The sequence below is a fragment of the Pelodiscus sinensis genome, chromosome 24 (genome assembly GCF_049634645.1).
Source record: "Pelodiscus sinensis isolate JC-2024 chromosome 24, ASM4963464v1, whole genome shotgun sequence".
NCBI lineage: Eukaryota > Metazoa > Chordata > Testudines > Trionychidae > Pelodiscus > Pelodiscus sinensis.
The window spans coordinates 14,833,061-14,849,662 of NC_134734.1; the positions used below are offsets into that span (position 1 = coordinate 14,833,061).

General features: G+C 55.0%; 1 protein-coding gene across 7 annotated transcripts in view; it reads left to right on the forward strand.

Annotated features, from left to right (window-relative positions):
• The window catches only part of ARHGEF2 (Rho/Rac guanine nucleotide exchange factor 2), a 152,575-nt gene that overhangs the window by 111,070 nt on the left and 24,903 nt on the right, over positions 1-16,602 (forward strand). For all 7 annotated transcript variants that reach the window (XM_075907439.1, XM_075907442.1, XM_075907438.1 and 4 more), the window contains one exon: positions 764-920. In XM_075907439.1, the coding sequence (XP_075763554.1) occupies positions 764-920 (157 nt within the window). The remainder of the gene's footprint in view (positions 1-763; positions 921-16,602) is intronic.

The following is a 16,602-nucleotide window of genomic DNA, read 5'->3' on the forward strand; positions in this document are numbered from 1 at the left end:
CCCCAGAGGTGGCCGCATTTCAGGAGCGGAAAGGTACCAGGTACCGCTCCGAAGCCTGACGAGGACTAGCTGGTGGCTGTTTGCGGTCCTTTCTTGTGGAGCGTCCTGCCCCATTTCAGACCGGGTGGCTTAGCCGGTCCACTCTGCAGGGGAGTGGAGTGCATGTGCTCCCGGGAGCTGATCTTTTGCAGCTGGTTCTATGCTGCTCTGTGGCAGTAAGCTTCAATGCTGGGGGTGGAAGGTGTTTTTCTGAAGCAGACACTCGGTTGTCATGGTTATTGGGGCCGGGGAAGTACAGGAGATTTGAAATAACTGGGTGTCTTCTCCCATTCTCCTCTGTGCACTTTCTCCCTCCTCGGATTACTGTACTGCAGCTTTCCAGTAGATCTAGCTGGTGGCTTTTCCAGCTCCCCTGTGCCCACCATCCTGCTGGGCGTGACACCAGCTGGGGTTTGGACACCCAATATTGCCCCTCCCCCAGGGGGGCTCCACAGACGTCCACTTGGCTCTCAAGAGGCACATCTGTTTGCTGCATCAGCTGATCTTGCTGGTGCACGGGCCAGGTTTACGACCTGGCTCCCCTCGGGCAGAGCTATGAGCTGGAACGCGAAGCGAGTGTCGGAGAGAGGGGCTGTCGGGAAGGCGCGCCCTGTACAGAGGGCGTCCTGGGTGAGATGTTTGTAGGCTGGTCCGGGTGGAGCGGGCGGGGATCCCTGCTGGGAAGCTGTATCTTTAATCCCCCTCCCTCTCTGTCGGCAAACAGAACAAAGAGAAGATGAAGGAACGGGAGAAGGACGGGAAGGAGAAGGACGCCCGCTACACCAACGGGCACCTCTTCACCACCATCACCGTCTCGGGCATGACCATGTGCTTCGCCTGCAACAAGAGCATCACGGCCAAGGAGGCGCTCATCTGCCCCAGTGAGTAGCCCTGCATTGGCGCGCTGCTTGTTCTCCAGCCCAGTCCCTCCACCCGCACCTGCCACATGCTCCTCCTCTGAGACCCACCTGCTCTTATCTCCTCCCCTTGTCCATCTTGCTGTTCTACTTCCCCCTTTTACTCCGTGTGTCTGCTTCATTCGTCCCCTTCTCCTCCCAACTCCAGCTCCCCTGTGTCTCTCCTCATATTGAGCTTCACCATCTCCACCGTCTGCCCCTTTACTCTTTCCTCCCATTCCTATGCTTCTCCCTCGTTCCTCCCCACCCCTGGCTTCTCTAGTCTCTATCTCAACCCCCACTCCCCCTCCATTGCGGTCTCCTCACCATCCCACTGCATCGCAATCCGCTTCTGGCTCAGGGAAAACAGGTTTCACTCTGGAGAGAGCAAAACCCTCCTAGCCAGGGCACGATGCTGCTGGCGGGAAGGTGGCGGCATGGGGGAGCGGGGAACCAAAAGATGGGTGTTAGTGGCAGAGAAGACATTTTTGTGTGCCCACCTATAGCTGGATGCAGGATTGTGCCACCTTGGGGGGGCTCTTCCAGTCCCGTGCATCCTGTAGAAAAGTGTGTTGCTTGTGCAAGAAATCCATGGTGTTCGCTGCGACAGGATGGGGAGAGATTTTAGGGCACGTAATGGATAAGCGCGGTAACATTCCCATCTTGCGTATGGAGTAGCCAACCCAGTCCTGCTGTGGCTGTAGGACCACGGTTCTCTTAACTGTGGGTTGGAACCCCAAAGTGGGTCGCGACCACCCCCCCTTTGAATGGGGTCACCAGGGCTGGCTTAGGGATCAGCTTTGGGCCCCCTGCCTGGAGCAGTGGGGCTCAGGTTTTGCCCCCCTTTCTTCCCCAGGGCAGGCTTAGGTTTTGGTCCCTTCCCTGGGGACTGTGGAGGACTGTTTGTGGTCAGAAGGGGGTTGCGGTGCAGGGGCATTTGAGAGTCCCTGCTCTAGGAAGGTTTGATGTACTAACTCATCCAGTTCATTGCCTTGCCTGGGCAATCGAATGTCACGTGCTCTCTGCCTATTGGAGACCCAGCGCTGTTCTTCATGCCAGAATCGCTCCTAATTGGGAATCGTTGGGGGAGGTTCCCTGCATCTGCTCAGTTAGTTTTCTATTGATCTTCCCTGCGGGAAAGGGGCAAGGTGCAGAAAGTCAGTGGGATGGGACGATCTTTGCTCTACCAGTGAGGTTGTCTGCTGGAGTTTGCCTGAGCAACATCCTTTTCCTGCACTGCAGCCATCTGGCCGCACAACTGTGTCTGTCAAGGAATGGCGGGCGATCCCTGAGGCACAGGTCTGTGCCGGCACAAGCATCCAGTGTAGGACGAGGTAATTCTGGCCAAGCTGCTCCTCCGTCCCGGGTAACTTTCCGCTCAAGGGAGGGGATGTTTGGCTAGATTGTTACAGTGCTAAAGATGTGGTCCAGCTGTGTCCACACTAAGAATACTTTGCCAGAGTGGTACTCCAGTGCAGCGCTGCTCGTGTAGACACGGCTCAGCTGGCGGCACTGGCATGAAACTGATCTACGCCAGCCAAGGGGTCTGACCCCTTGACTGATGACACTGTCCTGTAAGTTTAGTCCAACGATCATGCAATGGATTTGTTCTCCAAATCCTCCAGCATTGGCCTGTGTGCGTGATCAGGACAAGAGCGCCGTGGAGGAGCAGGGGACCTTGTGGTTGAGGGTGGGCCTGTGTTTGGAAAGGATCAGTGCCTCGGCAGAACGTGTTTGGGATGGCTTATGAATAAAGCCGGTAGCTCTGAGTGCGCGGGACCAGCCAGTAAGGCAAGTCCCAGCTGTGGCTAGGAGAGAGAATGAAATTCCATCTCCTCGTTGTATCTCATTAACATGATGCCTTTCCGCATCGGCGTGTGGGGGGAGGGAGGAGTAGGAGCAGAGATTTCGTTCTGGAGCCAAAGTTTCTTCCTGGCTGAGTTTAAAAGTGCTGCTTTATCTCCGTGTAGCATAAAGGGAAGTGCTGCTTAGTGCTCTCTGTCCAGCTTCCAGCCAGAACTGTTTCCCTACAACGTGCTCTCTTAGCCAAGGAAGTGTTTCCTAGTGGTTAGGATGCTAGTCTGGAACTTGGGAGACCGGGTTCAGTTCCCTGCTCTGCTCCAGATTCCCTGTGCAACCTTGGGCAAGTCACTTAGCCTCTCCACTTCTCGGTTTCCCCATCTGTACAGTGGGGATAACAGCTCAGCCTTGCCCAGTAGGGGGTGGAATAAATACGTGAAAGATGCTGAGGTGCTGGGATACTTTGGTGTTGGGAGCCAGATAAATATGTGTGAGTCCCAGCTGGTTGTGAAGACCCTGAGCAATAGAGCGATCACTGCGTCCCTTCGGGGAACATTCCACATCTGGACGGTCTCCCTGTTAGGTCGATTGTCAGGAAAACTGCCTGTGTTCTTCCTTAAGTTCACCTCTCATGCCTCATTCCAGCCGTCCTGGGTGTCTTCACCCTCCGGATCTCAGTAGATGCTGGGTGCAATTTTCAAAGCACTCGCATGACTTCAGAGCCGATGTCCCATTTTCGAAAGCTGCTCAGGACTTGTCTGTAGAGAGGAGGGGTATTTCAGCCTTGATCCTGTTGTCAGTACCCACATCGGAGGAAGCCATAAGCTGCTGCAAAGAGCTGTGCAGTGCATGGTGTGAAATTTCTGTCTGGCGAATGCTCTGGAATGGAGGTGATTGTTCGCTAGCTACCATTGCTGCAGGTGTTCTTGGAGGATTTATATGAATGACACCTTAGAGAGGGAGGATGGGCATAGTTCCCAGGGGTGTTCCCAGTGTCTTGATTTCCAGCATGATTCTCCCGTTGAGTCCCTAATCAGGCTATTTAAGGATCCTTGTAAAATTCGGTCTACGGACTAGTCTCTGCTTTCCCTCTTTGCCCAGCTCTGCAGCCCTTTGATCGGAGATGCTAACAGCTGGGCAGCAATGTCCCCTCCCTTTTTTTTTGGGAGGGCGGTTAATTCATTCCTGTGCAGAATAAATTTTGCTGCATGCATTGAGGCATGTGTGGATGTGCACCACCAGTGAAGACACATGCTGCCGGCTTTGGGTGTTCTACTAATTAGCTGGGCGGCATTTGACTCTCTCCTGGGAGGCTGCCTAAGCGCTCAGCTTACAGGGCACACTGCCAGGTGGCCTTTCTTGGGGTGGGGAAGATGGTCAGGAGTATCTGTCCATTGTGCAGCTTGCGGGAAATGGGTTTGGCATGGTTGGTGTGCTACAGATTTGAATCTCTTTAGTCCGGCACACTCTGGTCTGGCAAGACCCATGGTCCGACATGATTTCAGTTAACCGGACGTCCACTTCTCATGGGTGTGGCCAAGTTTCCCACGGTTCCATAAAGTTTGTTTACAGCCCCCAGTCCTGTGTCTCAGGGTTCTGTGCTGTTATTTAGCTCTAATGTTCCCCTAAATGTTTTCTAAGATCCCAGGAAGCAGTGGGAGTGTTGGTGATGCTGCTGCACAATACTGACCTCCCGTGACCTGGCAAATTCTCTCGTTCAGCACCGGTCAGGTCCTGAGGGTACCGGATTAGAGAGGTTCCACCTATAGTGACTTGGGAGTCCCACCATCTATCCTATGGTCTGATCTGCTCTCCTGCTCTGCTCAGGGGCAGGACTGCACCCAGGTCTGAGGGCAGAGTTCTGCTTGGGCATTGATTTTTTTGCAGTATGGAATCTGAACTACTGTGTGCAGAGACGCACTCCTGTAATAGGACGTGTTCCCTGCATGCAGTTGGGTTGTCCAAGGGCTCCATGGTCTGGCTCTCCGCTGTCCCTTTCTGATGTGGGGGTGGGGGGTGCTTTTGATACCATGGGGGCAGCTAGCCTTTGTGTCAGCCCCACCTGCTTCCTTCCTGCTGCTGCAGGTTTGACGCTGCCCAAGTCCAAGGTTAGGGCTTGCCCAGGAAGGGAAGCAGATAACCATGGAAAACCCATACATGGCGACACACACGGCTCTCTTTGCAGCCTGCTGGGATCCCGGGGGCCTATGTTAACCTCTCTAGTTTGGAGTTTAATACTGCTGCTCGTCACAGTGATCTCAAGGCTTCTGTTGCATGCAGCCCTGCTGCTTGCTTGTGTTTGCATCTTGTTCTCTTTGCATTTAAAAAAAAAAAGTTAAAACTTCGGTCCTGCCATTGTGATCTTTAAAGATCTCTCTCTCTCTGCCCCGTGTGCAAGAGAAAAGATGCCAGTCCCAGAGTCCTGGCCACATTCTAGCGCAGCTTGTTCCATTCCTCTGACACCGACGTTCCCTTCTCTGCCCTGAAGTTTCTAGTGGACGTTTCTTTCTGCCTGCCCGAAAGCTCCCCCGGGTGTTGCTGTGTAGCTGCTGCGTTGCACCACTGAGGTGGAGGGCCATAACCGCAGTGCGTTGGGCTGGAAGATGGCGAGGGAGGGGTGGAAATACAGCCCTCGTGTTTGTTACTGCAGTTGTACCTGGAAAGAGGCCTGTTCATGGTTTGGAAGCTCTTTGGGGCAAGGACTGTCTGGGAGTTCTGTTTCTACAGTGCCTACTGCGGTGGGGTTCTGTACCTACCCCAATAGGATAACGAGCTCTCAGGTGTTTTGGAAGATGCAGCCATCAGAGATTTGGGCTTGTCTCTGAGAATCCATGGGGTGATCGGTCAGTCTTGCCAAGACCCAGAGCTCCAGAGTCTGTCCTGTGCCCGGCCCCCAGTGCTGTCAGTCCATATTTCCACTTCCAGGCTCCGCTCTCAGTAGTGACCTGACTTTGTGCAGCGTTCCTGAGGTTCGCCCGCCCTGCGGTCCCACAGGGCATAGTAGAGGGGAGGCCAGTGCGCGGTCGATATTCCCTTGTGGCTGCCTGTGGAGCATCCCAGATGTACGGAACGTTGTTCATTTCCTGTTGGGATCTCCGGCGGGTGGGCGTGCGGGGGAAGAGCTGGAACATCTTCCCGGAGGATACCGCGCTGACTCACCCGGTGGGAGGATTCCCTCCCCGCTCAGCTTTCAGGTGTAGCTTCCACCTGGCTCCTCGCAGCTGGCTTCTCTTTCCTTCCCGAAGCAAAATCCGAGCTGGCACCAGGTTGGCACCCTCTTTCTGTCCCCTCTGAGCAGCGGCAAAGCAAGCTGCCCCATCGCTGTCCCACCCTGACTGAGTTAAAGGAGGCCATGTGGAGCCCTTCCTGCTGCCCCAGGATCCAATTCCCCCCCCCCATCCCCTCGTGGTGTAGGATGTGTGTGCTTTGCTGGGTCTGAGCTGAGGCTTTGCATTTCAGAGGCAGATGGGTGCCAAGCACCTCAAGGCTCCTTTGGAAAATCCCATCCCTTGAAGATCCTGGTGATGATAGCACCTGAGATCAAGCCACTGCTTTCCCCGCACTCCAGAGGGTGAGGACTAAAGAGATGAGGCAGATAAAGCGGGGGAGGTGCAAAGCAGGAAAGTGACTCTGCCAAGATCACAGAGCAGGTCAGTGGCAGAGCCGAGAAGTCCAGCTCCCAGTCCAACATCTCCCCGCCGCCCTGCGCTGCTGATCCCTGATCACGTAATGGGAACTAGCACCTCTGTGCCAAGCAAGAGCAGCTGGGCTGCATCCCAGGGTGGCAGTGAGCAGCAGGGCAGGAATGTTTGCAGATCTCTCCTCCCTCTGCCCCGGGGGTCAGCGATCCAGTGGCGGGTAATAGAACAGCTAAATCCGCAGTGGCTGTTGTTCTGTCTCCCTCCTGTGGAGTCTGTCCGGCTTCCTCGCCTTGGGCGTGCTGTATGTCTGTACGTACCTCCCCGGTGATGCATGGAGACAGAGCCACAGCCCTGACGGATTTGCCTGCCCCCCAGTCCTCAAAGCTGCAGTTAGGGGTGCAGCCAAGTAGGAGGAGGGCTGCCAGCTCTTGGGGGAATCTGGCCAGGTGATAGCTGTCCCCACTGAGGCTGCCGTCTGCAGCCACTCCCCCTGCATGCTCCCCAGTCGTCAGTTTCAGTTCACACCATGGTTCAACTGGTGCAGCTGTCTCCTCAGGGACCAGACCTAATGGGGGCAACACCCACCTGTGCGGGGTGGGAAGAGAAGAGGCGACTAGGGAGCTGTATCTAGGCTGGGATTGGCCACAGGGCTCCGCTCCCATTGGCTCTTCTCCGAGACCCTACGGCACAAAAAAGTCTGTACACAGGGCCATCTCTGGGGGGGAGGGGGGAGAGGCTGGGGACACCCCCCCATACCCCTCCCTATTCTGGGACTCCCCAAGCCTCCAGCCTGTCTTCCTGCCCCTGCTCAGCCCCCACCCCATCATTCCACCCCTTACCCCCAAGTCCCTGTCCCCTTCTCTCTTGACTGGCACTGGGAAGCCAGCGAGGTGGAGCTGGTCACTCTGCCGCTAGCCTCAGCGTGGTCCAGCTCCATGTCTCCCTGAAGCGGGTCCCCCTCCCCCAAACGCACGGGACCCGGGGCAATCGCACTGAACCATCCTATGGATGGGACAGCTCTGCTGGTTGTGCCACCAGTGTCTGAGATGGCGGCATGATGTAAAATACAAACTGAGTTAAACCCGGGGGGGAAACTTGTGACTTCGGTTTCAGCCGGGTGGGAGGCCGTTGCCCGAATCCCATCCTGATCCCACGGTTGCAGCTGTTCCCACCCTTGCTGCCTCTCGACAGCTGCCGCGGCCGTGGACTCAATCAGGGGCCTTGTGTCTGCAGCATCTGTCTGGCACGCAGCTGCCAGCTCTGGGGTAAACCACTTTCGCCGCCCTTTGGGGAGGGTGTCACCCATGGGAAGAGAAACTGAGTTACCGTCCCCTGCGCTGCCCCTGGATCCCAGCCCCATGGCACAGGGAGGGGAAGGTCTGCTCTCTGCCGATGCACCCCCAGCAGCTGTCTGCATCTATCACCATGCAACACTGTTGCCTGACAGTGTGAGCGCAGTCAGACGAGTGCCGTGGTTGGAGACACGATTGTAAGTCCCAGCTTGTAGGACAAGCCTTAGCTCTGCCCTGGATCTGCCAGCCCCAACTGCCCCAGTGGTAGCAACGGAGACATGTGCAGCGTTCCTTTGCTGCTGCTAGCAGGCTGGACTGCAGCTTGCTCTCCCCTAGCTGGGTCAGCCCTTCCATACAGAAGGGAAAGAGACCACTGTGAATGCTGTGGGCATGAGGCTCTAAGCAAGTAGGGCTATAAACCCTCCTGCTTCAGGGCACAAAATAACTTTTGAGAGGGTGAGGAAGAAATGTTCCCCAGAGGCAAGTTATCGCTGAGCTGCTGCAGGATTCTTGACTTTTCTGCCGAAGCGGCTGGTGCCAGCCACGGTCAGGCCTAGGTGCAAATCCCTGCCAGCGAGGCCTGTGTGTTCCTAGGCACCCAGAGAGGAGACTGCCCCACTCAGAGGCAACAAAACCCACGTCGCCCCTCGCCGTTCCCAATCCATAGTGCCCTTTCCACGTGGGCTGAAGTGCTGGCAGCAGCCGCAGCAGATGGGCCGAGGCAGGGTGGCAGGTGGTGTTTTCCACTGTCCTTCCTCCTCTCCTGCTGTGTGGAGAGGGACTGTCTTTGCATTGAATTTTATGGCTTTGGGGTGCAACAGTTCCCTTTTTTTCCCCATCTGTATTGTGGTGGTGCCTACCTGCCCGTTCTGTTGGGAGCTGAAAATACAACATCCCCCACCCCCGGTGCTTTTCATCCATACAGCTCCGAGTGCTTTACGTCAGCAGGCAGGATCTTTCCTTTCCTGTGCCTCAGTTTCCCCAACTGTAAGACGGGGGGGAGGGAAGATGGTAAAGGGACTGCTGAAGGTCACCTGGTGAGAGAGCTGGGATTAGAACCCTGGGCTTTGGTATCCTAGTCAAGAAGTCTAGCCACTAGGCCGTGCATACAAAGACCTTTTAAAATGGTGAAGCCCTGCACATAGGGCCTGATTCTCAGCCCCAATAGGGACACTGTGTAAATGACTCACATGGGCACCTGCTTGAAGCCCCCTTACGCTGCCAGAGCGGTGTCAGGGGTCCTTAGCGGGGACGACGATCAGAACTCGGGCCCCGGCTCTTCAAAAGTGCTAAGCATCAGTTCTCCAAAAGTCTAGCCCTTGCAGGGCATCCCCAGGTGGGCACCCAACATCTCAATCTCCCTTGGGAAATCTTGAATGCGGGTTTCCTGCCCCTTTATCTCTGGTCCAGACTCCCTCTCCTGGTGGCAGCGAAATGTTATTTCCTAGCTGGGCTGCAGTGGATCAGTTTTAGGCTGTTTCCCCTGCTTTGATCTCCGGGCATCATTGTATTTGTGGAAGTGCACAGCCCCTTGGGAGGCCGGCCTGGGCTTTGTTTAGCCAACTGCTTGATTGTGTTCTCCAGACACTGCCTTTTCCTGTGTACGCAGAAAGTTCGAGTTTCCTTAAACACGGCTTCAGATCTCCAGCCAGTCCGAGTGTCTGTCGACTTGATGGAGCTACTCCAGCTTATGTGAATGTAGGGTCTGACCCATGGAGGCTAGGGCAGCGGTCCTATCCTGATCTCCAGGCTGGCAGGCCAAGTGTCTCCTCTACCCCCCCCCCCCCCCCCCCCAATCATGATTTCGTTAGATCTTGCAACAGAGGATCAGGCTTGGCTGGCCCTGGGATGAGAGACCAGTGTGGAGTGAGCAGTGCCGCAGGAAGTGCTGTCAGCATGTCCAGTAGGGGCGCTGTCCAGGCCCAGCTGCGCTTCGTCTACACTGCAGCGCTATTTTGGGATACCAGAGTATCCCGCGTCTTCACAGCAAGCCCTCTTATTTGGGACTCGCTATTCTGACATCCCTGTAAACCACGTTCCCCGAGGAGGAAGGGATGTTTCGGAATAGCGGGTTATTTTGAAATTTGTATATCTTATTTCAACTGACGGTGCAGTGTAGGCGCACTCCAGGGGTCCTGTCTGGAAGAGCAGTGTCAACCACCGGGATGAGAGGTAGCTGCTTGGATGCCACGCTGGACGGACCCCTGGGCTTGTCTAGTCTGCGCTGCTGTAAGACACAGGCCAGAGAACAGCGGGGGGCAACCCAGGCTAGCGAGGGGGCTGCCCATTCCATGTCAGTGGGGCCGCAAAATTGTTGTAATCAAGATGGTCTGCTGGGGTAGGGTGGTTTTGCTCACTGAGCTTGCGGACCCAGAGCGTCTCTGTTAAGCCTACATAGATCCAGCTCCTTGAGTCTATCCCTGTGAGGCCGGTTTTTCTAACCCTTTCTTGTGGCTCTCCCTCTGGCCCTTCTCTGATTTAAAACCCTCCACCTCAAAATGTTGGCACCCGCCTGGTCGGTGAAGCGCGGTTCTGGCTGCTGGAGGTGTTTGCGTTTTGCAATGGTTGGGACGTTGGATCTCGTGTCCTGGTCAGATTCCAGTTTTAAAATCCCCACCAGAATGGTTCAAGGGTGTTGAGTGGGGAAGGCCCCCAGATCTTATAGGAAACTGATAGAAATTGAGCCAGTCTCAGCCACAGTTCACAGGTGCTTCTCACCCTGCACTGTTGTGTGTTTTTGTGCATTTCCTAGTGGGGGTGTGCCTGCCTGAGACAATGACTCCTGCTGAACCCAAGAGGTGAAGTTGGACTGTGAACAAGTGCAAACCTCAGGGTTTTGGCTTAACCAGGCTTATTTAAATCAATTGAGAACTAGTGTAAACTCAGTGTGTCCACACATGCAGTTTGTGTGAAATCAATGTGGATTCCACCTTCAAGCAAAGCCTCTGGTGTTAGCAGTGAGTGAAGTAGTTACTCACAGTTGTGGTGTCATAACTCCTGGTGCTTTTCAGCTACAGATCTTGGACTGCCTTACAAAGGGGGAGTTAGTGGTGATTCCCCAGCTGTGATTACCTGAGGCACAGGGAGGGGAAACTGACTTGCCCGCAGTCACACCCGGGGCCCTTGGTAGAATGGGGTGTCCCAAGTCCTAGTCTTAGTGCTTCTAACCACTAGGCTACTCACATCCATGTGAGTGACAGCTGTGTGACAGTGATGCCATGTCATCTGAAATTCAACCATGGCTGATGTGACTCCCCTGCTGTTGCTGTTTTGATCCCTTTCATAGGAAGGGAGAATGGGCCCTGGACCACACCCAGGCTGTTCTAGTCCTTTATAGGTTGTTACTGCTTATGGGTGGTGAATCTCTCTCCTCGCACTCCTGTGAGGAGATTCCTGGAACAGGGCCTGCCAGGAAGAGGTTGCCCAGAAAGCTGAGGCGCCTGGCCCCATGCAGGTGGTATTCGACCTAGTGGGGTAACTAATCCGGTATCCGTGAAGCAGGGCTGTGTGCAGGAAAACCACAGTCACCTATTACCAAGGCTGTTCCTCTGGCCCTTCTTTCTAATCATTCCCTCCCTGCAGGCAGGGGGTCCCCATGGGTCCTCCCTCTGTTCTGGCTCTACCGAGGTGACGCTGAGGTTCTCAACCGGGTCCGATTCTGCCGTGTCACTTCCCCACCCCCCTGCCGATCCAGTCAGCATCTCGCAAAGGGCTTTCGGTTTTAGTCGTGCAAATGATCGCAAGGTCCTCATTCCTCAGGAAACCACTGAGCTCCTTCGGCTCAGTGCAGCGGGGGGGGGGGAGAGGAGTGAGTGTGAGTGAGTGTGTGTGTGTGCGCGCGCGCGCGTGCGAGAGACAGAGTGGGAGGGAGCCACCTCTCAACAGAAGTTCCCTTTTCACACAGCCATTTTAACTTGCACCGCCCTTGTGAACCACTGGGCTGATGGACTCATTCAACCCTCCTTAGATGGTGTCACAAAGGGGTGGAGCTTATTGTGGGCGGGGTTTGGGAAGTCTACTTACCTCTCTAATCCGACTTCCCCCTAGTGGTGTGTACTGGCAGTTGGCTGACTTGCATTGCACTAGCATTGGGTTTCCCAAACTTTTTCAGCGGTGGAGCCCTTACGGCGTCCTGAAATTTTGGCGGAGCCCTTAACACAGTGTGTTTTGGGGGTTTTTTGTTTTAAAGTTCAATAGGTACCCAAATAAATATACAAAGTTTTGGAATTATATTTGTATTTCTTGGGGGGGTGGGAGGGGGCAAAAAAGATCAGAAAATTAGTAACAAAATAACAGGGTCATACAACGGTCATTAATATTTTCTCGTGGAACCTGTGAACCCATCGTGTGGCAGCCCAGAGCTCCATGGAGCACACTTTGGGGAACTCTGCACTAGCACATCAGAGCTTCAGCCATAGATGGAGACACTAGGGGCTGTACAGACACAGAAAAGCTGGGCCTTGTTCACAGCTGGCATAGCTTTCCAGCCCTCATACTGCCCTCCCTTGCTCTTCTGCCAGTAGAACATGCTGCTTCCTTTTCTGCTGTAACTGAGGTTTGGGTTTGCTGCATCATCTCTGCAAGTTCCCCTCCGGAAGCGCACTTGTTCCTGGGCTTGGTTTATCATCTCTGCCATATGATGTTTTTCCTTGAGCGTCTTAGCAAATGCAGGATGCTTCACTGTTGCTTTTCTCCGAGTACCCCTTGGGTGCTCGAATGTGGCAAGCTCTGTTTGCTTTGGCTCTCTTGCAGGGCTGGGCAAATGCAATTGAATGTTGTAAATGCAATTGAAAGTGGCTTGGCTGGGAAAGGCCATTGTGGATTTCCAGAGCACAGTAGGTTCGCTGCAGGTGCCATTGTCTTTAAACTCCTTGTGCTGGGATATGAAAACTCTGTGCGCTTCCTTCTGCCTCTTGCATAATCCTTAGTAATAAAGATTCTCTGAGAGATTACAGGGCGACAAAAACACCCCCACCCCTCACACACCCAATCATGGGACTGAGAAATCAGCTTCTGCAGACATGACTGTGTTGGAAATGTGGAGGAAGACTCTACCATGTGTTCTCTGGGCTTGGTATGCCAGTAGCACATCGAGGTCCTTAGTAAAATCGATTATCTATTGTGCTAAGTGCTGTACGTACACTTAGCAAGTCATAGTCGCAGCTCTGGCCCCGTTAATCCCATAGTGCCTCTCTGCATGGGGCTGTCCGCCCAGTTTGCCTGGCCTCTGGCCAGTTACGTTCTCCTCAAACTCTGTACAGCATTTCCACCTTGTGTGCTGTGAAGCAGCTGCTGTGTTCTGCCCCAGAGGTGGCTGCAGTCACTAGGGGCTGACAGAATGCCCAGGGGCTGCTGACAGGTGTTATCTCAGGGCAAGAGATTCTAATAGACATTATGTTCCCACTCACCCCACAAAGGAATTTTTGGAGCTGAAGAGCTTTGGGGATGTTTACCATGCAGTTGAAAACCCACGGCTGGCCCTGGGCAAAGAGGCTGTTTAATTGTGATGTAGATGCAGCTGGGCTCTAGGACCCTGTGGGGTGCAAGAGGCCTGGAGCTTGGGCTGATGTTTACACGGCAATTAAACAGTAGCTTAGCCTTAGCCTAACCTGAGCCGGAGTCTAATTGCAATGCAAACCTGCCCTTTGTTCCAGAGGGGCAGCAGACTGTGGAGGGGCCACACCCAGCTGACCTTGGTACAGAGCAGCAATTGCTGTATTGCAACAGCTGACCTGAGTCTGTTTCCTGAAACAACTGCCAAATCAGCCTGAGGACGGGCCCTGGCTCCTCCAGTGGCTGAAGTAACCGTCTCTTTCGTCCCCAGCTTTTACCTGCCTCTCTTGGCTGCTTTGCACCCATTTGAGCTACAACCAAGAGGGCTGAGCAGCTTCCAGTTCTTGCCAACGCCAGCCCGCAGGAACTGCCTGGCAAAGCCAGGTGCCTGGTCCCAGCCCTATGCCAGAGTGAGTCCACAAGGTTCTTTCTGTTGTGCTCGCAGGCCTGCGTGGAAAGCACCCACAGGGCCTGGATTTACAATGCACAGGTTAGATGTCTCTAGTCTGGCGACAACCGTGATCCGGCATGATTTCGGTTAGCCGGGTGTCCACTTATCATGGGAGCGGCCACGTTTCCTGTGATCCCATGAAATTTGACAGCTGCCAGTCCTGGCTCTCGCTGTTCTGTGCTGTTCTTTAGCGCTAATGTCTTCTCAGAGCCCAGTAAGTAGTGGAAGTGCTGGTAATGCTGCTAAGCATAAGCATGGTTTTTTATGCTTTATCTACTTCTTTCCTGGTGCTACTACAGTACAATGGTGCAGCAGCACTAATGCTTTGTTACAAAGCCAGCTGATAAGCCTTGCTAGGCATAGGCTAATATTGGGTGTATCAATACGGTCATACGTTATTAGACAGTATTGCATTGATTTGTTTATTCACCTCCGCAAAATAGAGAGACTCATTCGCTACAATACCCCCTCCCCCCCCGTGCTTCAGCAAAGGTCAGCTCCCAGACTAGAGAGTCACAACCTGTATTACTAGAGTTGCAAAGCCAGGGCTAGAACCTGGGTCTTCAAACAGCCAAGCCTCTAGGGCTTCAGATACACGGGAGCTCGCTTCAGTGGTTGCAGAAGTAGGTCCTTGATCCGCTCTGTGAACCAGCCACCAGGAGGCAACCTGAATGAATCAGCGTCGTGTGTTCCAGGTGGAGACAGATGGAAAAACCGTTGCCATGAGATCGTGGTTCTCTGGCCTGGTTAACAGGGGAGGGATTGACGGAAGGGAAAATTGGTGCTAAGGAAAGCATTGGGCTAGATCCTGGAAGGTACAGAGTAGCCTAGACTGAGCTGTCCTGTCCATAGGATGGTTCAGGGTGGCCGCCTCAGGCCCCACGGTGTAGGGGGCCCCACGGCAGCCGTCTCAGCAGTCCTATAGATGGGACCCAGGGGGTTACCTGACGGCCTGGTGTCCCCATGTTCAGCCGGGCAGCCTTCTCTGCCCTGCCCCACTGCCCACTCCCAACGTGCTTGGCTTCTGTGGCAGCAGGAAGCAGAATGTCGCAGCCCCACAGCGTGGAGGAACAAGGCGCAGCGGGTCGGGAGAGGGCGACAGAGCGGGGCAGAGCAGGTTGTCGGGCTGCTCTAGCTCCTGCCACCGTGGAGAGTGTGAGGGAGGTGGAACCGTGCTGCAGCCATGGGCCAGGCCCTGATAATCCCCTGGCTTGTGTCGTACAGGGGTGTGAAGGGGCACGATGGGGTAGGGCAGGGCCCGTGGTGGGGGGTTGCCCCAGGCCTCGTGGCTTCCCTAGGGACGGCCCTGCCTAGACTGCCGGGCCCTACGGAGCTGGTACCTATCCTCTCACAGGCTAGTGGGGAGAGGCTGGTTTTGTGGTCAAAGGGTTGCACTGGGGACAAGGGTCCCTTCGGCCATTTTGCCACAGGCTCCTTCGGGCAAATCCCTTAAACGCTCCATGCCTCAGTTTCCCCTCTCTGCCAGCGCTGCCTTGGCGATTCCCAAGACACGAGGGGTCCTGTAGCACCATGGAGACTAACCAAATATATAAATAAGTATCCTGAGCGTTCATTGGCACAACCCACTTCCTCAGATGAGCAGAGTGAAGGAGAAAAGGGGGAACCTCCCAATACGTAACAGAAAAAGAAAGGGGGGGGGGAAAGTACCTGTCAATAGTAGTGCCCGTGCAATTGACAGGTAACTTCCCTCACCCCCTCCCTTTTCTGTTATATATTGGGAGGTTTCCCCCTTTTTTTCTCCACTCTGCTCATCGGAGGAAGGCTCATGCTACTCTAGACACAGGACCGCTCATTGTTTCTTTAAACGTTACAGACTAACAGGGCGACCCCTCTGAGATCTGTCTGTTCCCAACTAACAGTAGGGTGGGGCCCCAGCCCCCTAACCCAGTCAATCAGCACCAGGCCCTGGCAGCTACTCAGCCAGAAACCTGCTTTTCGTCTGGCTCGCCCCGCCGGCCTGCCCATGACCCTGCTGCTCCTGTTTACTAGCTCAGGGCCTCGGCTGCTCTTCAGAGAGGAGTGAGGCGGGAGTGGTGTGGGGGGGGGGGGGGGGGCGGGCGGTGAGAAATCGATGGGGGGGGGGGGTGAGAAATCAATCCAGGCCGTGGCTAGTTAATGGGAACTCCCAAACATGGAGTTTCTCACTTGTTTTGTCCTTCTCTCCTCCCCCTCTGCTTCCCCCCTGGAGTTGCACAAGAGCTGGCTCGCCAATTTCTCCAACAATATTGTTCTTCCTAAAAGCAAAGAGCATGACTTCATTTCCTCCCCTCGGTCACCAGACTGCAGCGTCTGACCGGGCTGGCACAGGAGCCTGGGTGCTGGCCCGCTGCGTCCGTGGCTTGCCCTTGCCGTTGGCTGATCCAGCGTCGGGTCTGCGTGGCTCTAGCCCGCGGTGCTGGAGGAGGGGGGCAGTGGCGCTGTTATTCTGCTTGGGCATTTGAGGCTGAAGGCCCCCGTTGCACTGCCTGTGCGAGGATTTGCCTAGGCCTGGTGTACGCTAGAGCCTCCTCAGGGCTGCTGTCTCCCAGACTTGGCCCCCCCGAGCAGGGATACCTGCAGTTCAGTGTCCTTCGCTCCCCTGCAATCCCAGACTAGTGCAGAGCCTGGCCCTAGCTGCCTTCTGGCTCGCAACACCCGCGGGTAAAGGGGTGGAGATTCCCGGGGGGCTGATTCTGCCGCCAGAGTGGCCTGAAAAATGCAACTCACAATCGGGCCCTCAGTGGTGTCTGGAGGCGGATGCCGCATGGCAGAGCCACACACGCTGCGCTCCTCTGTGGATTCTTGTGATCTGCATTTCCCACATTCTAAACCAACGCGTCATGCAGGCCAGAGGCCTGGCGAAAATCCCACAGGGAGCAAACTCCCAAAGCCTGTGCAGGCGGGAAACACACCAAAGATCCTGATGGGGC